Here is a 22,504-nt window from a genome sequence, read left to right as displayed (position 1 = left end):
TCCTTTTCAATATTTTGTACTAAATTAAGATCTTTATTGCAATCCATGTACCATCGTCCTTAAACCATCTGGAAATTAACGTTCTTCCATGAGTGTCTAGGCCCACCGTGGCTGGTGGGCCTGCCGACTATACTTACCCCCAAATTCATGATTATAAACATAACCAGGGGCTCAAAGTTCATTTGCATAAGATTCTTCTCATTGGTTCAGGAAAGGTAGAGATCACACCCCTAGAACCTCCCAAGTCTATCAGGACTAACAAGTTTGCTTGTTTGTTTTTTAACAGTCACCAGGGTTGGTCAGTCTTCAGCCAGCCATTTGTTTCAGTTGTCTCCCACTCTTTGTGACCCTATTTGGGGTTTTCTTGGCAAAAGATACTGGAGTGGCTTGCCATGTTCTCCTCCAGCTCATTATACAGATGAGGAAACTAGGACAAACAGGGTTAAGTGGTTTGCCCAGAGCTAGTGTCTGAGACTGGATTTGAACTCAGGTCTTCCTGATTCCAGGTCTGGCACTCTATCCACTGTACCACCTACACACCCAGCCAATGGCAAGCTGCCCCTCTAATTCCATCAGGGAAACTTCCTTGCACTCTGTAAAGGGATACATCTTTGCACTTCCCTTAACACATCAACACCTCGTCTTTCACCTGTCTCCTATAATTTCAACAACTGACTGGGGGGGGGTGGTGGCAGAGGGGACAGTGTTAATGGTAGTGGAAATCAACTGGCTAGGAACCAACCCTGGTCCCTGTACAAATACAAAATAATTTGGGGAGGAGTGAGGGAAGAGAGAGTGCTAACACCAGGGAGAGAGTAATCATGTAGGAGACTGCTCCTCGGCTAAGCCTCAGAGGGAGCTAAGAACGCCAGGAGGTGAACATGACGGGTGAGAGCCTTCCAGGTAAAACAGAGGGCAGGAAACAGAATATCTATGTACAGGGTTTGGCAGGCAGTGCAGGCTCACAGGACAGAGCATGGGAGGAAGAGGCAGCTGAAATCTCTGGGAGAAGAGCGTAAAGGGCTGTGAATGTGGACAGAGAGGCTAATTGATTCAGGAGGCAATAGGGAGCCACTGAGGTTTCTTGAGCACAGAGTAACACAGGCAGTCCTACAATTCATGAATATCAATTTTATAGCTTTGTATTCTGCAGCAGGGAATCCTGAACCACCAGCGCTTATCTTTTTCCTCTGATCCTTACTGTATGATCCCTCACCTGATGGCACCTGTGAATCTACAGCTTTCTTTCTTTCCTTCTTTCCTCCTAACTTCCTTTCTCTCTTCCTTTGTTCCTTCCTCTTTCTTCCTTCTTTTCTCTTCTTTCCTTCTTCTTTTTTCTTTCTCTCTTCCTTCCTTTGTTCCTTCCTCTTTCTTTCCTCCTTCCTTTCTTCCTTTCTTTTTCCTTCCTTCCTTTCTTCCTTCCTCTTTCTTCCTTCATTTCCCTTCTTTCCTTCCTTTTTCTTTCTTTCTCTCTCTCTTCCTTCCTTCCTTTCTTTTTCTTCTCCTCAAGCACTCCCATACTTCCTCCCCAATATTCAATCTCTGACTACCATTAAATCTTCTTGTTTATAATTCTTTCTGCTCTATCCCAAAGCCTTACCTTCTTCCTCCTCCCATTCACCTTTCTCTCATAAGAGCAAGAGCTTGCAATTCACAAAAACACACATATGAAATGAAGTCTAGCTAGGCCTAGCTTTATAATGATTTTTTTTAGATCAAAGGAAAGACCTTACACGTATCTCTATTCACTTTTATCTGTACTCTGTCCCTTTCTGTTAGGTTCTAGACATCTTTGATTAAAAGTGCCTACCAGTCATGAGTGAGAACTCAATGTCTCAGTCCCTGCCTACCAACCAGTACCATTGCTGCTGGATCACCTTGTGATCCCAAGTGATCATGATTAAAAAACAGTTAAATTGGATGAGAAAATGCATGGTAAAATCAAGAAAGCAATAGCTATTTGCATTAAAAAGTATGACATTACAAATACTTCCTAGCTCTGGCCTCCCTTGGAAATTCCATATCTCAGATTGGTGTCCATTTTAACCTCCCTCAGGCTCTGGATCTTCCTTCAGACAGGAGAAGTCATGAAGCTCACCTATTTACTCACTGTCTCCTGTCTCTCATGGGGGACAGAGAAGATGCTAGCCGTCACTGGCAATATTTGCTAGGGAAGCAGATGACCAGCTGACACCCAGGGGCTGACCAAAGGTGCTCCAGCAGTGCGGCAAGTCCTAATGTCGCTGCTGCTTCCAGAGATGTTGGACCATCAGTCAGGATGCCTGCCTCCATCATCCTTGGGTTCTGCTGGGCACTGTCCAGCAGGGCAGGAACCAAGAAGTTCCTCTTCTGCTTTGGCTTGAACCCTCCTCCGGACTTCTCAGCTGTTGTGAGGACACAATATGCAGGGGTCTTAAAGCTTCCTGGGTGAGGAGAAGCTACAAGAGAAAGTTGGGGCTTCCAGAAATGCTGATGACCATTCCTCTGCCTACCTCTTTCTATCTCCATCCCTTACCCCAATTCTTTTCTCCACTCTTGTCCTTCTCCCTAATGGAATCTTTGCCCCTACCTGTCATCATCACCTATCGTCATTCTATCCATTGATGGTGTCGGCACAATCAGCTCCTCCTGCGAGCTCAGCATTCTAGGAAGAAAAGAGACAATGAAGCGAGGGCAAATGTCAGAGTCCCGGCAAGGGATCTGGAGGCTCCTCTTATATGTGGTCTGACATTCTAGTGTGTCAAGGTCTTTTGGGAGCCTGGATTGGTTATCCCACATTGCCCTAATGACAAAAAGCTGCTGAAAATTAAATGACACTTTAAATGAATTGATTTTATTTATCGCAATAGCATTTATGCACATTGGAAAAACAGTAATAGGTATTTGTACACTAGCTATTTATTTGGTCTACACAAAGGTGTTTGTTGTACTGGATGATGTTGCGTATTTTATTGAAGCTAGACAGTCAATGCAACCTAATGGTTAGGGAGCCAGACTTAGAATCTGGAAGAACTGGGTTCAGTTCCCATCTTTGACACCATTTACTGGTGTCAAAAATGGTGAGTTTTCAACTCACAAAACTCCTCTGAGCCTTGGTGTTCTCATCTGCAAAATAGGGACAATAATACTACCCACCTCATAAGATTGTTGTGAGGACCAAATGAGATAGTATAAAAAGGGCTTTGCAAAACCATTAAGTGCCATATAAATGTTTATTTCCACAAGTAACATTTATATTATTTCTATAAATGAACTATTATTATCATCAAAGTTAAAATATTTGGTGTACAAGTGACTTTATAGAGCCCTGCTCTATCCCAAAGCCTTGTCTTCCCGGCTCCCCACCCTACTGTTACTCCATTCCCTCCAAAAATGGATTCTTGGCTCATAGACAGGGAATCCCTGCTCTCCAACATATCTATCAGCTGAAAAGACTCATTTGGTGAGAAATGAAAGTCAGCCAGAACAAAGAAGAGATTTGGAGAAGTGCAAGCAACTATTCGACATGTGAAGAGATGGCTGGTGGGAAAGTCAATCAAGAGAGTTGACAAGCGCTTTTTAAAGCCCTCAGAGCTAGGCACTGTGCTAAGCTCTTAAGAGACAAAGAAAGGTAAAACCTTTCTTTTTCCTCAAGGAGATCACATCCTAATGGAAAGACTGGAACAAAAGAACATCTTTCTAGAGCCCAGCTGCTAAGCGTCCACTCTCAAGCTCTTTAGATTTTCACCAATAGCAGGCTTCAAAGCTGGTTCCCCACCCCACCCCCACCTCCATCCTCACCCCCACCCCCTTGTGTTGTACAACATAGGACATTTGAGAGACTTAAAACTCGCTGGGTGCTTGATGGCCGGGTGCGTCCTGTAGTGGTACTTTAATGAAAAGAGGACTAATTGGCCATTATTTCTGAATTACCACTTTGTGAAACCTACCAGCAACATTTTCATAAATCCCAAGGAAAAATATTCCAGCCACTTGAGCATTAAGAAAAACAAAGAAGCCTCATCAGCTGCTCCCCCGCCCTTTGCTCTCTTTGCTGCAGGCAGAATGCTCCTTGTAAGGGGATTGCCAGAAACTCTACTTTTGTCCTAATCACAGCCAAAAAAGGAAATGCAATTAGAGGTCCTGGATGTCATTTTCAGGCATACACTGGCTTCTGGAAATCTTGGATCTGTCACAAAAACTGGGACAGGGAGAAAATCAATTAGGGACTCATAAATAATCATTTTGAAACTCCCGAACACTGTTTGAAGAGTTAATCAAATAAGTTAATGACGTCAACACATTTCATAAGAAATATTCCTAAGGCAATATTCAATTCTTACCACTCTAAATGAAGAGCTTAAAAAAAAGATTTGAAATTAATTCATGTAATTCTCTTCTGTTAACAATCTGCAAGGATCCTTGATCTAAAAGGAAAAAAAAAAATCTGTCAAACTTGGATGACAGTCTACATCTCATGAATTAAATTAAATGTAATTTTAAAATTCCTGGGTTAAACATGAAAAAAAAAAACCTCAGAGCAACTTTTCTTTCACATTTGAAATAATCTTTACAGATTTAAGATGTATGAGGAAAAGCATTGACTGTAGTGAATTTAAAAAAAAAATGAACGTATGGGTATATTTCACCACCACCCTTATTCACTCAATTCACTCACTTTCAAGAAGTATTGTCTCCAGTAAGGGAATTTACCTAACCATAATAACATTTTCATTTTTCCCATTCTTTAAAAGAATGTTCCTGGCCCAACTTGGGTGGTAGTAAGGGACTGGGGAAGAAATGCAGCTCCAAGTAGCTTATATGCACAAACCAACATCCTCTGGCTCCACACACCCTAGTGCCCAGTGCCAAATAACTACAGTAAAAAATATGATTCAAATAACAGATCCACAATGGATTCTTAAGGGAAACAAGAATGACTGTCTTTGACTCTTGTCCCATACAAATATGGCTAATTATATCTGAGATAACTTTTGAGAGCCAAGTCAAGGAGGATCATTCTATCTGTTCACTTATCAGCTGGTCCCCTGAAGGGGAAGGTGGGAGAAATAAAATGGATTTTCACTCAGAGGTCCTGGGTTTAAATCCCACTTCTATCCTCTCTCCAATCTAGCCTTCACAGAGTTGCTGAAAGAGTCTGAGAAGGCCTTGCGGAGAAGACTGGACCCAAAATGGGTCCAGAAGGATGGAGAAGTGAAGCAAGGGGTTTAAGGACAACAGGAGCAAGACTGGGCCTGGTGTGTACAGGGGACAATAAGAGAAGGGCCTGGCTGCAGCAGAGGTGCATTAACAGGGTCTGGAGCCAGAGAGGCTCTTCACAATTAGGGATGTCCCAAACCCTCATTCTTCAGATGAAGAAACGGACCCAGAGCTCTGTCCAAGGTTACACAGGCAATAAATAGCAGGATCACAGACACAGAGTTGGGAGGGATGACCTCATAGGTCATCAAATCCAATTCTCTCATTTTGCAGATGACAAGGCCGAGGCCCAGAGAGCTAAGTGACCTGCCAAGCTTATTACCCAGCTAGGGAGTGTCTGAGGTGGGATTCCAGCCCGGGTCCTGTGCATTCACATCCAGCACTCTTTCCATCTGACCACACTGTGTTGGGGAATAGAAGGAGGTCAAGGTAGGCAGGATGTGATGAGAGCTTGAGGCCTTGAAGTACAAACTAAACACTTGAGCTTTGTTCTAGTCAACAAGGAACCTTTTAAGTCTTATGATCAGGGGCTCAACGTGGTGAAATTGATGTTTTAGAAAGCCTATCTGGCCATGTTGTATTGAGTAGATTGGAAAAAGGCAGAACTAAAGGGAGGGAGAAGGGAGGAAGGAGGCTGTAGAGGAAGGAAACTGGGAAGGAAGAGGCGGATACCAGGAATATTATAGGGATTAAACTTGGCTTCCGCCTGGATGTAGCATATGAAGGAAAGGTAAAGAAGAGACTGACATTTTTGAGTCAGAGCGACTAGGAGAATGGTACCATCAACAAAAATAAGGAAATTAGGACAGGGACCAAAGAGATGAGTCACTATGTAACTTTACTACGTCTGGTAGGACCTTACATACTAATTCATAGCCACCAGTCATATGCATGCACAAATACCCCTTCATCTGTTAAAGACAACATGATATCCCCCACAATTAATTTCCTGGGCCTCTGCCTCTGTGCTTGTAGAATTAATTCTTCTTTATTTTTGTTAAGGCAATCAGAGTTAAGTGACTCGCTCAAGGTCACACAGTTAGTGAGTTTCATGTGTCTGAGGCCGGATTTGAACTCAGGTTCCTTCTGACTCCAGAGAGCCACCTAACTGGCCCCCAGAATTAATTCTTAATAAGAATAGCTAGCATTTAGGTATCTCTTTAAGACCTACAAAGCCCTTTACACATTGCTCTCTCATTTGTTGTGATCTTCATAACAACCCTTTGAAGTAGATTATCATCTCATTTTACAGATGAGGAAACAAAGGTTGAGAGAAGGTTTCTCTTTCCCACTCCCCTTTCCTCTCGTCTTCTCCCCCATCTCATTACCGGACACGGGCAATCAGATCCCCTTGCCCCAACCTCAATTTGTCCTGGATCCAGTTCTCCTGACGGTGGTCTTGGGCTTAAATGTGTTTGCATGACACCACAGTTTTCAGCCAGTCAGTATGTTGGAATTATCTATTGGATAGACTTCGTGTATAGTTTTTTATAGTTTGCAAAGTGATTTAGACAGGATTGTATTTGAGTCTCAGATTCCTCATCTGTAAAATGGGGACAATAATACCTGAATTACCTACCTCATAAGATTGTTCTGAGACTCACAGAACTTAACTGATTAATCACTAATCATTTATTAATTTGCCAACTATGCTCAAGGCACAGGGCAAGGTGCTGGGGATACAAAGAGAAAAATGCAATGGTCTCTGCCCTCAAAGTGCTTACATTCTATTAGAGAGAGGCATACTCATAAATATACATGAACAAAATATACACAAGGCAATTTCTGGAGGGCCGGTTAGGGGACCAGGAAATGCTTCATGTAGAAGATTGCACATGGGCAGAGTTTTGAAGGAAACAAGGGATTCCAGAGGCGGAGGGGGAGTGGAAGTACATTCTGGGCATGGGGCATAGACAACTTGTGCAGTTTGCATATGAGGGCCAACACAACGGCCACTTTGGCTGGACTGTGGAGCGCAGGAAGTGGGAGTAACGTATGTAATAAAATTGGAAAGGTCTATTGGGGCTACGCTGTAAAGGTGAAAGACCCTGCCCATAGTCCGAGAGTAAGATTGAGAAATAAAATTTGAACCCAGGCCTTCTAGACTCCAGATTCAGTGCACTATCCACTCTTCCATCCTGCTTGCTGCAGTACTATTTCCTTAGATTTGATAAACATAAAAAAAAAAAAAGAGTACTCAACAAGCCTCTGGTCCTCTCTTAACAAGGGTGGGCTCGGTTTGGTACATGCTGATTTTGACGTCATGGAAAGACACTCTTGTGGAGATGACCTGAAGGCAAATGGAGATACAGGATCTTAGGTGGGAATTGAGGATTGTAGATAACAGACTGGAGAGGTATAGACATGACAACTGTAACTGAGAGACGATCAGTACAATCAGTACATTGAGACAGAGGAGAGGGAGAAGGACTGGACCTAGGGAATATATGTAGTTAGGAAATTGGGGGCAGGGGGAGGCAACAAAGGAGACAGAGAGGGATTGACCCAAAAGGTGGGAGGGGAACCAGAAAAAGGATGATGCCAGAGAGAGGAGAAATTCCAAGAAGGGAAAAACATGGCTACAGAGGTCAATGAGAAAATAGACTGATTCTACATACTCATGGGGCAGCATTTAGAGCTGCAATGTGGCTTCTTAAGACCAAACCCTGCTGTATGGAGAGATAACAGCAACCTCAAGGCCTTTTTCAGATAAAAGTCTTTCTCTTATGATACTTATCCATTGCCACATAAGACTAAGCTCTTTGGACCATTTGTGAAGTGTAGGCCCAGTCTGTGGAAACCAAACAAAACCAATTGATTCCCTTTCTAATTTTTGCCATGTTACAGGAAAGAAACCTTCACTTGACTCTCTGAAAGTCAGAGGTTTTGGATCTGCTCAGTGGGATTCATACAGAGCAGCTTTTAAGATGGAATTGTAGGTCTGCGGTTTCTGGATGGCTATAAGATTTGCTCCCTTCCCCCCTTCAGATTCCCCACACTTGATGTTAATGAGTTCCAGAACTCCAATGCATGCCATCCTGTTTTGGTTAAACCACATTACTTCCTATTCTGTCTGGAAATTAAGCTGAGTATTTCAGTCACTGGGATGGGGAAATTTCTCTTCTCCTCTCCATCCTCCTTCACCCTCCTTTCCCCTCAACTCTATACACAGTACAGAGTGGGAGATACGACCCCATAGAGGGTAAAGTTGGCAAGGGAAGGAGACTGAGGTTTGGGGGCAATGACATTTAATCCACCCACCCCAGACCTTCCTTGTCTCAATAATATGTACCTCAGAAGTCTCCTTGGGTAGTCAGTAGGGCTTTGAAAGGATGGCGGACACTCCCATCATAGTTTCAGACGTGCTACCCAAAGAAATGGAAATAGCACTGAAGAGAACCAAGATGGAAAAAGCAGCTGGACTCGACTGAGTAAACACAGCAGAAAATTTTGAGTCTGTTGAGACAACAGTTCCTAAGGTATCTATGAAAGAAGGGAAGATACCTTGGGGGAAAAAAATCCCTGACCTTATTACTACACTTAAAAAAAGTGACTGAAAGAATGATCACAATAGGCAAATCATATGCTTACTTTTCAATTAATAGGGATAAAGGCTAGACCTGTGATGTAATTAATACAGGGTGTCCCAAAAGCCTTTGTGCAGTTAAAAACCATTAAAGCTGAAACCTTTTGGGATTCCACTACTTTTGTGACACTTTGTACATAAACAGTTCCCAAGGGAAGAAACCCCCTGCCAATCTAACTCAGTTTTAGAGAGTGGCCAAGAACATTGAGAGGTTAAGTGACTGGTTTGGCTTAATAGAGTTTGAGTGAGGTTCATTGTTCCAAGACCCAATACAATCTCCCTCGTATGCTATTTATTCTGCCAGGGGAAAGAGCCCAAGGAGCCTTGTTGAGGCTGGACCCGTGTCAGAGCCCTGGTGTAGGGGGGGAAGGTAGGGAGATCCAACCAGGGCATGAGTTCCAGATCCAGGAACATGGTCCTGGTCTCATGTTCCCTAATAGATGACTTGGGAAATAGGAGACCTTGCAAGGCCATTAAGTGTCAGCTGGGGTGATGGTTGATATTTTTAAAGGGGTAAACTGGTGAGGCAGGGAGTGGGTAGAACCACAAAACACAGCACAGCATGATGGGAGACAGCAGGGAGAAATTAAAGGAAGCTTTATTGGAAGAAAATACTCATAATGTGAAAGGGCACGTTAAATTCCCATTAAATTCCCCAGGCTTTTTTAGATGAATCTTCATTGAGCTACTACTCCCTTATCCCATTCTTATAAAACTGATTTTTCTTAACCTAAAGTTAGAAATTTATATTTATTTCTATTAAAGTTTATCTTATTAGACTGGGCCCATCGTGGTAGTCTATCAACATCTTTTTTAATCTTAATTCCGTTCTCCAATGTGGTAGCTATTCCTCCTGGCTTCATACTATCTATAATTTTGATAAACATGTTCTTTATCTCCTGCTACCCTGACCTTCTATTGAACTTTCTGGAATTTCCTGTTTTCTGTTAGTCAACAATATGTACCAGGCATGGTGCTAAGCATTGGGGTCACAAATAAAGGCCCCAATGCTGTCAAGGAGCTCAGTAAAAAGAGAGACAGTAGGCCAACTACTATGTACATATACAGGGTGAATTGGAGGCAGTCTCAGAGGGGAGCACTGAAGGAGACTGGGAAAAGTTTCTTCTTTTTCTTTTTTTCTTTTTCTTTTTGGCTAGGCAATGGGGTTAAGTGACTTGCCCAGGGTCACACAGCTAGCAAATGTCAAGTGTTTGGTCTGAGGTCAGATTTGACCTCAGGTCCTCCTGACTTCAGGGCCAGTGCTCTGTTGACTGTGCCAACTAGCTGCCCCTGGGAAAAGTTTCTTACAGAAGACAGGTTTAGCTGAGACTTGGAGGTAGCCAGGAGGTAGATGTGAGGAAGAAGGGCGTTTCAGGACCGGAGGACAGTAAGTGAAAGGGTTCAGAGTTAGAAGCTTGTTAACAAATTGACCTTTGTATTAGATCTGTGCCCTCCTTTCAGAAATCACTTCGTATATTTTGTATTTAATTTTCTATACAGGTGTTGTTTCCTTCCAATAGAACATAAGCTCCTTGAGACTCCCTGGGGAGTCTGGAATGTTTAGAAAACACTGTTGCATTTCTGTCTCTGCATCCCCAGGGCTTAGGACCATGCTTGGCAAAGAGTAGGAGTTTAGTCAATTTTTGTTGAATTGACCCTTTGCCACTGACAATGGTATTGACTAAAACGTCAACCAGAATAGAGCTAAGGACAAAATTGGGTATTCATCCTCCAGGGACCTCCTTCCAAGGCTAACATTCATTGGGTATGGCTATTCAGCCAGTTCCAAATTCATATAAATCTATTATCCATACAGTTTTGTTTTCTCAATAGAGTAATAATAAGAGATTTTGCCAAATCTTTCCTTCCACATACTGGTGAGACCAGGGAGGAGGAAGATGAGGTCACCTCCTCAGCCCACCCATCTCAGCGGGGTAGAAATAGGTTCTTTCTCCTCAGGGAAGGGAATGAAAAGTGTTCCTCATCCAAACTGCCCTCCACACTAACTGGGACTAGATAACAAAAACTTACTCTTTTTTTCAGTCTTATTTCCTTCCATTTTCCAATGGGACTCTTTAGTTACACCTTTTCAGTGCCTGGTGCTCAACAAACCATAGAACCACTTAGACTTTTCTTTTCTTTCCCAAAGGTTTATGGCTGAAGGAAGGGTTCCTTACTCACTTAGAGCTCAGCTCTTGTGCAGTGAAGAACATCACTTTTCAGAGGCCACCACGCACTCTGTTTGAGGGGCTGACCTGCTGTCCCACCAGGGTAAGGATTGGGGGGAGGTTGGTGATTGGGGAAACAGCTTCTCTCCAGTAATATTAGTGATATCACACAAACACACAGAATTTGGAGCTGAAAAGAACATTAGAGGTTGTGTAAAACTTTCAGGATCTGTAAAGGTTAAGTGATCCAAGGTCGCATAGAAAATAAACAGCAGAGTCCATACTCATCCCAAGTTCCCTGTTGACCTGAAGAAGACATTTAAATAGATTTTCAGGTCTCAAAATGGGTTTTGTTTCCTTGGAATGCGGGAAGTAACTGAAGAGGTCACTTAACTAATATCTCAGAGAGAAAACATTAGCAACCTGAATGGTCATTAAAAAAGGACTAACCCACAACTTAATTTCCTTTTAGCCCTGGGACTAGGGACCTGTGCTAGTTTGTATGGCTTCTCAGACACATACGTGCACACTCCCTAAGTGAACTGTCAGGGATAAAAAAAAAAGACTTTCAGGTTGATGGTTGATGTAACAGACAATAGGTGTGTCTGTTACACGAATGAGTCGTTTTCCTCTCATTTTGTTCTTTATAGATTTACTGTAGGTATGGAAAGTCAGGTAATTTGGGGATGGGCAGTTGCGTCTCCTCCAATTTGAAGAAGTAACAAAAACAAAGATAAAAACTGGAGAGAGGTGGTACCTTCTAAGATTTCTTGGACCGAACCCTCCCCAGTTTTTTGATATAAGTTTCAGTCTATGTTCTGTTATGCAAATGAGGCCCCTCATGCCCTTGTACCTGGGGAGTCTGGAATGTTTAGAAAACACTGTTCAACTGCCAATAATGGCCTTCGTTGTTTATTTAGACCCCAACCCTGGATGACTCGGGATTGAGAAGAAGGGGCATATTAGGTTGGGGCAGAGCCTTTCTAGCTTTTAAATTCAGCTTCCCTCACCCAAATTGGCCTCCTACCCTTTCTGAAAGAGTGTTTTCCCATTGGTGGGTGTCCTGCTCATACCACTCCTGTCTTTTTCTCTTGATAGCCTGTGAAGAGAATCAAAAAATCTCTTAGCAAAAAGATGACTTCAAGACAGTCAAAGACCAGTCTGAAAAAGGCCTATGGATCTAGCAAAGAAGAACCAGAAGATGACTACATCACGCCAGGGGCCTTTGAGTTGGAGCGGCTCTTTTGGAAGGGCAGTCCCCAGTACACCCATGTCAATGAGGTCTGGCCCAAACTCTACATTGGAGATGAGTAAGTGTTGAGACTAAACCCAGACACCAACCATCTATAGGCCCACAGCTAACTCTTCCATCTTAAATGGTTCTGAGCATAAGACTTAGAGGCAGGAAAAATTTATTTGGGTTGTTTCTGTTCTTTGGGGAAGTGGCTCAGCTTGCACATTGGTAAACAGGTTGGAGGTCTATCAAAATTGGGTACCGCTCCCATTGTCTTAGAATTCTGCACCTAGGTCTTGACTTATCTATAGAAGTTACTTATCCAGAGAAGTTACCACCTGTCTTGTCTCAAATATTTCTGTCAAGGGCCTACCATCAAGGGTACAATGCCAGGGATTCAGTTTTTCAAGGGAGGCTAGCCAGTCTGGGTACTATCCTCTGAAAGTAATTTTTTATGTGAATTTTCCCCCCAGTGGATGCTGGAGAGATTTTATGTCCATTTCATCACTGTTGGCTTATAAACTTTGGTTATTTATTTTAGACAAATTAGTACAAATAATGATCTATTGCATATAAAAGGCCTTTGCCATCATTAAACCTGTGGCTTAGCACCTAAAGGAGTCCCTCCTCCTCCTTGAGGTACTGCCAAACTCTTCTCCCATTAGCATACTATATACATCAGGTATGGCATCTGTACAAGGTCTGTACAACATCTGTACCTTGACCCCCAACATGGTGATGTCATTTTGTTCCTCTTCAAGAATGAGGGCAACAATCAACCACATACATCAGCTGGTTTTCATTTTAGAAGCAGTGTGGCTCTGGCTCTGATGGACACGAAGGAGGACCAAAGTTTAGCTTCATTAGGCCCTGAGAGCTGGGTGGTCAAAGGAGAAAGGAATGTGGTATAAGTTCAGAATCCACTTTAGTATGACCATGGACAAGTCACGTAAGTACTTTAAGCCATGTTGTCCTCATTGGAAAAACAGGGATAATAATACCTGCAGAACCTACCTGGCATGGCCAATGGGTAGCTTAAGTAAGATAATGCATATACAAATGCTTTAACTAGCCTGAGGTAAATGAGGCTTTGCCTCAGGGTACAAGTATGACATTGGGAGAAGGGGAAAGGGAGGTGTGTTTTCTCACCAGTAGGGTGGTAGCTACCTCCATCTTTCTGACTTTCCAACTTACCTGCCCACCCTCCTCCTACTTACCACCCAGGGCCTGCCTTCCCCACAGGTTGGGGTGGGGAGAGAATGAGAACTGGACTCCAGGTCACAGACTTCCCTTTTCCCAGCATAATAGCAGCTACGGTCATAATGTTCCCTGGGCTCCTCCTCTGTTACTACAAATTTGCTCCAAGCACGGTAATAGCTAGTTATGACTCTGAGACTTTGCAAACTTTAAAATGTGACAGAAATGTCCATTTTTGCCAGGATTAAGAGAAAGAGTATGTGGAATGGCCCAGCAGAGGCTTCTGTGTCCTGGGGATTCTGGGTAGGGTGGGTGGACAGCTCTGAACTTCAACTCTATCACCTGAAATAGCAGAAATATAGATTTTTAAAGAATTGACACCTGTATCATACATCTTATTTTGCCATAACTCCATCTTAGTCTTTGTCACAAGCCAGGTAGATATGAGTATCTAGGTATGTGATCTGAATGAATTCATCATTTGTTACTGAATGAAAATTGTCCAGAAGGGGGTATCTTAAGAGTAATGGTCCGAGATTCAACTTTAATATTTAGAGATATGAAAAATCGATAGTGAATACAATACCTAGTATGGTACCTGGCATATAATAGTGTTCAATAAGTGTTTATTGATTGATTAAGATCTCTAACTGGGGTAGAACAGCAAGAGCTTTGCCCCAGGGTGCTGAAGTGTAGAGGGCATATCCTAATGCTTCAGCAATTAGAAACAGTTGAGTCTGGCACCTAGCAATAATAACTCATTAAAATGGGAAGTGATCAGATGATAACTACCTCCACATCCCAGGTGAGCCTCTCCCCAACCCTACCTCACCCTGCTTCTTCCTACAGCAATGATGTCTTGGATCACTGTTCATAGAGGTTGGTCTCCACACCATGAGGCACTGTCTTATGTTGTCTTGTTCTTGGGGCCACACTTCTAAGGTTTCCCTCATGCTCCTTTCCCCCCAGATGAATTTGTCCTAAGCATGGCTGGCTCTTAGTGAAGATCATTATTTTTCTTCTAAAAATTTCAAGATTTTGGTTGTTAACAGAAAATTGGACAAGTTAGGAAACCACTCTGACTTTCTGAGCTTGACATTCTAAAAGGCAGCCCTTTCACATTGCATTCCCACTCTGACTCAGGATGGCAGTCCTAATGTTCTTAAATAGCAAAAACAAAGATGTGCCCTGCATGGCTGAGTTCCCGAATTGGATTTTCCTAAAGGTTAATCAGATTGGTTCTCAGCTATGGGGTCTTTAGGTCTCTTTCCCCTGATTTATGGCAAAGATATATATCAATTTTGGAAATGACATAGAAAAGCACTGGCTAAGGGAGCCAGAAGGCCTGGAGTTTAACCTTGACGCCTCCATGAGCCAGCTGGTTAGGTCATAGACTCAGAATTGCAAGGGACTTCAGAGATCACCAAGTGCAACCTCTTCATTTTATGGAGGAGGAAATGGTGGTCTAGAAAGGTTGTAACCTGCCCAAGGTAGTAAGTAGCAGAGCTGGGATTTGAACCAAATGCAGCCTCCTTTCAGATATTCTGGGCCTCAGTTTCCATGTTGATAAAGTGGGTATAATATCTGCCTTACCTACCTCATAGATTGGCAGCCAGGTAGTGTAGTGGACAGAGTGCCCAGCCTGGAGTCAGAAGGACCTGAGTTCAAATCCGACCTCAGATACTTACTAGCTGTGTGACCCAGGGCAAGTCACTTAATCCTCTTTGCCTCAGTTTCCTCATCTGTAAAATGAGCTGGAGAAGGAAACGACAGTGTCCTTGCCAAGAAAACCCCAAATGGGGTCACAAAGAGTTGGACATGACTGAAACAACTGAACAACAAAAGCATAACCTCATAGAGGGTCTGTGAAGGTGAAACAGACTTAAGAGAAAATAAATCATCTTGAAGACTTTTTTTTATTGAAAATCTAAGACTACACAAAACCTTTGACTCTGACAAAGCCACTTCTACAGGTTTCTGACTGTGGACGCCAAGTGTCAATAAAACGAAGACTTGGGATACGTGAAGGGTTCTCTCAAGATGGAATTAGAATGTCCGATGATATCTTACTTGGTTTATAATCTCGTATGATGGATGATCCAAAGTACTCTTAAAATCACACAGCTCTTTCGAGAAGTACAGTAAAAAGAAGACATCAGGGATTATTATACATTTGATATTAGTGAGACCAGACCTGGTTATTGTATATACAGCCATACCAGATATGAGAAAGTTCCTGTCCATCAAAACCATAACCAGCAATTTTTGAGCTTGCTGGAAGCAACATGCACAATGAAGAGGGGATAGGACAGAAAGGAGCTCACCTGGGCATGAGCTGCTAGAAGGGGGCTCAAATTCTATTTGCTAAATGGCTGTTAATCTCAGTTCTTTCTACTCTTTTGAAAGTAATTGGCAGGTACCATTAGTACCCTTTAAATTTTGGCACCCTGGGGAAAATCTCTGGTTACCCCACCCAAGTTACAGCTCTGCCACTTATATGATGACCGGAACAGAGTTTATCGTAATGAGCTGCCCCTTTCTTATAGTTAGTTGACCACATTTCATTCAACTGGGGAAACTTCACATTGTCTTTTCAGTTCATTACAGTTTTCCTGGCTGTTTCCAATAGAAAAGAAACACATACATTATTTAGTTATGGAGAATTGCCAGGGCTAAGACTACAGATGTCAGGTGGGTTTTATATCTTTGCCATGATACATGCAGAAAGAACTTAAAAACACAGATCAGTTGAGTTGGACATAAATTCATTGTGCCTCTCCATTTGTACCCTATCTCTGGAAATGTGCTCAGGTTTCACTCCTACTCCAAACACTTAATAAGGTTAACGGGATTTGCAAATGTTTATTGAAATGGCAATTAATTATGTTGCCTATGAAACCCTACATACGGTGGTCATAATGGAGCAAAGACTGCCAACAAGCCTGCTTCAGCTCTTCCATCCTTTTGTTTCCTGGTTTTGCTGCAGATGTTGCCCAGAGGCAATGAAAGCTCCACTTTGGCTCTGTCAGGCCCTGATTAATGAAAGCTTCAAGTTTAATGTGCCTTTTTTTTTTCCAGCTCAGATTGAAATTTTTTCTTTCACTAAAAGCCCCAAAGATTTTAAGAGCACTGGGCCCCCAGAAAGTCAACAAGGCAGCCAAGAGGAGCCTTGAGGGGGAAAAAACCAGAATCACAAGATCACAGATTTCAACCTGGAAGTCCAATTCTCTCATTTTACAGATGAGGAAACTGAGGCCCAGAGAGTTTAAGGGACTTGCCTAAGGTTATATAGGGAGCAAATGGAGGGAATAGGATTTGAACTTGGGACTTTGGACACTAAAACTGTATTCTTTTCACTGGCCCATAGCTCCTCCTTGAATGAACAAGGACACCATGAGGATGGTACCCACTGCTGGCACCAGGAACCAATATCAGTGGCCCCTGAGAACATCCTGGTAGCCCCATTGACCCTTAAGAAATAGCTTTGTCAATCTACATTCTCTCCCTCCTCTACCAAAAGTGTTTTCTCTGACACTTGAAGACCCTGTCACTGGTCAGGGGTGTGATGAACTTCCTGGACAAGTAGATCAAAGCAGAGGAATTTCGGTTCTTCTTCCCCTTCCTACCTATGTGACCTTGGGAAAATCATTTCTCTGGTGCTCAGCTTGCAGTGAAGAGGTGGTATGAGATCAACCAATCGAGTGAGCAACTTTTATTAAGCACCTCCTGTTTGCCAGGCACTGTGCTAGGTGCTGAGGATCCCCTGCCCTTAGCAAGGACACACCACATATATACCTAAGAATATAAATAAAATGTATGCCCCAAAAAGGTACAAGGTAGTTTGGAGGAGGACGGTGCTAGCAGCTAGGGGATGTGAAGATGCTTGGTGGAGAAGGTGATGTCTCCTGAGCTTAGGAGGACACTAGGGATTCTCCTCGGTGATGATGAGGATGGAGTGTACTCCAGGCATGGGGGTCAACCTGTGCAAAGACGAGGGATGGAGGGACATCTGTAAGAAACAGCAAGAAGGACAATTTGGCTAAACTGAGTCAAGCATAAAGGGGAGTAGGGTAGAGTAGGCCTGGAAAGGTTAGTGGGAGGCAAGTTGTGAAAGGCTTTAAACGCCAGACAGAGAAATGACTTTGTATTTGATCCCAAAGGTTGAGGCTTAGAGCATACAGAGCAGGAAAGTGACCTCTTCAGGAAGCATGGTGCAGTGGTAAGCATTTGTTGAAGACCCCCCTTAGAGAGCCTGGCTTCAAATCCTGGCCCTGCCTTTGCTACTTATGCAACCTTGAGCATATCACTTACCCTTTATGGGCCTTGGTCTCCTCAATTATAAAATGACCACTAAGGTCTTTTCCAGCTCTCGGTTTATGATCCTAGCATCCCATGACCTGCGATTTAGGAGAGTCACTTTGGCATTCTGTGGAGGATGGGCTGGAAAGGGAAGAACCTCGAGGCAAGGAGTCCAGTTAAGAGGTCATTGCAAGAGCCCATGTGAGAGGTGAGGAGATGAAGATCTACAGCGGTATGGAGGGCTGCTGTGTGAGTAGAGAAAAGTAGACAGATGCAAAAAAACGGTGTGGAAATAGAATTGTCGACTGATTGGATAGAAGTGGGGGGAGTGAGAAGTTAAAGATGACTTTGAGGTTGTGAAATCACGTGACTGAAAGAATGCTGGTATCCTTGGAAGAAACGTTCTTGGAAGATCTGGATGAACTAATGCAAAGTGAAGTAAGGAGGGCCAAGAAAACAATGTACCCAATGTCAACAATGTAAATGGAAAGAACAGAAAGATAGAAGACTGGAGTTTAAATTATGTCTCATTTACTAGCTGTGCAATTCTGGGCTTCTTTAAGCCTTGTTTTTTCCATACATAAAATGGGAATAATACTAGATCCTATACCACAGTTCTGTTCTATAGCGTTACATAAATGGTAGCTATTGAACAATAACCACAGAGCAATCAAAAGTGAATCATTTAGGGGCAGCTCAGTGGTACAGTGGATAGAGCACCGGCCTTGGAATCAGGAGGACCTGAATTCATATTCGGTCTCAGACACGTAACACTCACTAGCTGTGTGACCCTGGGCAAGTCACTTAATCCCAACTGCCTCATATAAAAAAACAAAACAAAACAAAAAACCATCAACTATTAAAAAAAAAAGTGAATGATGTAACATGGGCTTTGTCTGGCCTTGAAGGGTCAGGTTTGTTATGGTTTTTCCACCCTTCCTCCCACCCCCAGTGTTCTCTGGTTCCCTGAGGGGGTTGGGAAGTTTGAATTTTTGCTATTGGCTCAAGCCCCTACTCCTTTTCTGTTCCCTCCTCTTTTAGGGGACCAGTGACTAGCACCCCAGTTCCACTTGATCATTTAGCATCTCATTAGCTTTTGCAAAGGATTTTTTTACTGGAGAGATGTCAGCATTTCTTCAACACCTTGGAGCATAATCCTCCTTGTACCACTTCGGTCCCTGGGGAAAGGAGGCAAATTTGGTTCACACGTTAACTCAGTTCCTCCATAGCATTAGGTCCACCGAATTGAAATCCTAAGACCACCAGCACCCCAGAGCCTTGTTACTCAGGGCTTTCCTGCTGGGTTGGCTGCAATCTCCAGTGGGTGGTCCTGAGCTCCGCTATCCTTCTAGCTCAAGCTCTCTCATCAGACACTTTCCCCCCTCCTCCTAGAATTGAAAAAGACAAAACACACCCAGACCTCAAGTCTGTTATCTTAGGGTCTTCTGACCTACGGGGGGGGGGGGAAGTGGCCCTCAGGCTCTCCCTCCCTGCCCCTCTTATGTGTGGATGTTGGCAGGAAAAAGTGACACTGTCCTCAGTCAGGTAGTTTTAAAGGCACGGACGGTTCTGGCTACACAGCCAAAGGAAAGAGGCCGCTCCCAAGCACCTGGTAGGAAAACACAGAATGTCCACACACAAGCCAACTCTCTGGATCCCCAGGAGCAGGTCCTAAGCATATACCAAGTGGGTGAGGCTGCGGTAGGTGGTCTGGACATGCGCCAAACCCCTGTTTGCTATGTAAAGTACTTTGAGAACTTTAAAGCACTATATAAATTTGAGCTATTGAACAAGTACAAAACAATCGAAAAGAAAAGTAAAATTTCAAAGAACAAGCCTAGAGCCAAAGAAGAGATACAAGAAAACACTGCCCTCCACTCCTTTGCAGAGGTGGAGGGGTCTATGGGTGGAAAACATTGTATATATACTGTTGGATTTGTTTTCTTATTGTACTGATTAGTTTGCTGATATTTTTCCTTCTCCCTCTACTTCTTTTATTTAAAAATTTTTCTTTGCCATAAGAGATGGCTCTCAGGAAGAGTGGAGGAGGGAGAATCGTTGTTGAGTAGTTTCAGTCCTGTCCAACTCTTCGTGACCCCATTTTGGGGTTTTCTTGGCAAAGATGCTGGAGTGGTTTGCCATTTCCTTCTCCAGCTCATTTTACAGATAAGGAAACTGAGGCAAACAGGGTTATACAAAGGGAATTTAGCTGAAGTAAAAATAAAAGGCATCAATAAAAATTTATTTAAAAAAACAAAAGTTTGGAAGAAGGGTGAGTTTTGGGGAAAAGATAATAAGTTCTGTTTTGGACATGTGGCATTCGAGGTGCCATTTTGAAATGTCAGCAGTTGATGAGAGATGCACCAGCGATTTTTTTCATCCCTTCTAGCTCTAAATCTGTGATCCCATGATTCCAAGATCGCTCACAGACTGGTAAGGGGTGTTATTTCATCTCTAAGGGGTTAAGGTATTATTCACAAAGAGCAACAGCCACACTTCCTCACAAAACATTCCCTTGGTGGAATGTTCAGAAGTTAAATATTCAAGGGGAAAGACTCAGCAAAGAAACTGGATTGGGGGTAAACGGCTCCTCTGGGAGCCTGGGGAAGCTTGTTTTGTACATATTTGTTTGCATTGTTATTTCCCCCACTAGTCCTTGAGGACAAGGACTGTCTTTTGCCTCTTTTTTTGTAATTCCCAGCGCTTTGCAAAGTAACTGGTCCATAGTTAGTGCTTAGTAAATGTTTATTGAATGAATGAATGGATGAATGAATGGATGGAGTGCTGGGCCTGGAGTCAGGGAAATCTGAATTCAAATCTAGCCTCAGACCGTTACTAGCTCTGTGACTGTGGGCAAGTCACTTAACCTCTGTCTGTCTGTCTCAGTTTCCTCAACTGTAAAATGGGGGTCATAATAACACCTATTTCCTAGGGTTGTCATGAGGATCAAATGAGAAAATATTTGTAAAGTGCTTAGTATATTGGCACAGAGTAGGAGCTTAATAAACATTTATTCCTTTCCTTAAGCCCTCTATTCTCTGCTCCCCAACAAACTTCTCCAACTCAAAGCAAAGTAATAGCAGAAAGCTCTCTTTCCAAACCTGCTCCGACCCTTATTCCTTCCCTTTATCACACACTTCCACATTTGGGCCTTCCAAAGAAATCCCTAGAGCAGCAGGAAACAGTCACACATTTTTATGTCAATTATGTAATTGCTTCATGATGAAGGTAAATAGGTGCCAGGTATTCTGAGGCAAAGCAGCTGTAATTCCTATTCCGCCCCGCCCCCGCCTGTCGGTTTCAAGTTCATTCATTTATTCCTTTATTCAACAAGCATTTATTAAGCAGCCATCACACAGGAAGGACTGGGTGCTAGATGTTCTCAGTAAAAAGGTCAAAAGATCTGGAAGTCCTTTTCCAAGAATTTTTTGACCTGGAGCTTCCTGGTGACTCACAGCCCTCACCTCCTAATGCCTTTAGCCTAGGGAGGGTTTGGCCCTGCCATTCCAGTCTCAATCAAGGAGGACCACTTCTCCCCCCCCCCCCCAAAAAAAACAAAAACCCTTGCTCTAAGATACCTTTTTACCCTTCTTAGAATTACAGGATGGGTCTCCACAGAAGATAATGCAGCCAATATTTGATCATTACTCTGTTAATTGAATTAATGAAAAGAGTTAATTCACATTGGCCTGTCTTTATGGCGATTCAGTTTGACCATCAATTTATAGCCAAAACACATTAATTATGACTATTTAGTGAGGCCAGTCTGAATTAGTCAAAAGATTGAATTTCCGAGTATATTCTCAAAGAAATCAAGTTTAATTACTTTCCAGTAATTCAAATTAGATAAACAAAGAGTTGATTTCTGGATGTCCAGGGCTTAACTTTAATAATAATTAGATAAGAATGATTTGTAGTTAGCACATCATTTTGCCCTTCAAAAGTGTTTGAAAACTGTTTTCTTAGATAATTTAAGGATTTTTCCTCCAATCTTGTTCATTCAGCTTAGCAAGACCTTTTGTTTATTGGTAATACATAAATGGAATTATTGGCCCAGCCCAGATTTTGTGAATTTTCACAAATTACAAAGCTCCCACTAGTGAGGTTTGACTGTGACCTGATAATTGCTAAATCTACTCTTCTTCTGGCCAGCATGGACACATCCAAAGTGACAATGCCTATAAAGAATAGGGAGGCGATATGAAGTAGTGAAGACAGCACTGACTTGGGATCCAAAGGCCTGGATTCAAGTCTCAGCTCTGCCACTTTCAACCCCAGGCAAATTGTTTCATCTCTTTGACCTCATTTTCCTCATCTGTAAAATGAGGGAGTTGGAATAGTTGACCTCTAAGTTCCCTTCCAGCTCTGAATGAAAGAGTGAAAGATAAATATTTACTAAACACTCGCTTTTCACCAAGCACTAGATTAAATGAGTTGCACACAACTATGAAAGTGAGACAATCTTTGTTCCTAATGAGCTTATGTCTTAATAGGGAGAGACAACTCATATAGGGGCCTGGTTTTTGGCTCTGAAAATACCAGAGATGGTGAGTGGATCCACAAGGGAGTCAACTGACATCCCCTCTCCAAGATGAATAGTGTATTGATTTGGTTATGGCTCTCAGAGGAAGAGGAGCAGCAGAGTAGATGGCCAGCATTGAGAAGATGGTTGGGTTGTAAGGCCAGATGGCAGATGAAGCATGGTCTGGTTTGCAGTTGGCTAGACATAGCCGACTATGTGAGTTTGTGGTCACTCATTTGCCAATCAGATCTACTCCAGGAAGAGAGTTTCAAAGCTGTATTCCTATAATGGAGATTAGT

The 22,504-nt window shown here is 42.8% G+C and overlaps 1 protein-coding gene across 1 annotated transcript in view; it reads left to right on the top strand.

Annotated features, from left to right (window-relative positions):
• The first annotated feature begins 12,072 nt into the window (after positions 1 to 12,072).
• LOC114039965 (dual specificity phosphatase DUPD1) overlaps positions 12,073 to 22,504 on the top strand; it is a 30,885-nt gene continuing 20,453 nt past the window's right edge. Inside the window, exon 1 of the mRNA XM_027857941.1 lies at positions 12,073 to 12,263. Coding sequence (XP_027713742.1) covers positions 12,088 to 12,263 — 176 coding nt within the window. The 5' untranslated portion in view covers positions 12,073 to 12,087. The remainder of the gene's footprint in view (positions 12,264 to 22,504) is intronic.

This window comes from Vombatus ursinus, unplaced genomic scaffold (genome assembly GCF_900497805.2).
Source record: "Vombatus ursinus unplaced genomic scaffold, bare-nosed wombat genome assembly UNPS02000749.1, whole genome shotgun sequence".
Taxonomy (NCBI): Eukaryota; Metazoa; Chordata; class Mammalia; order Diprotodontia; family Vombatidae; genus Vombatus; species Vombatus ursinus.
Note: the sequence above shows the minus strand (reverse complement) of the source record. Positions and strands in the feature narration are given on the sequence as shown.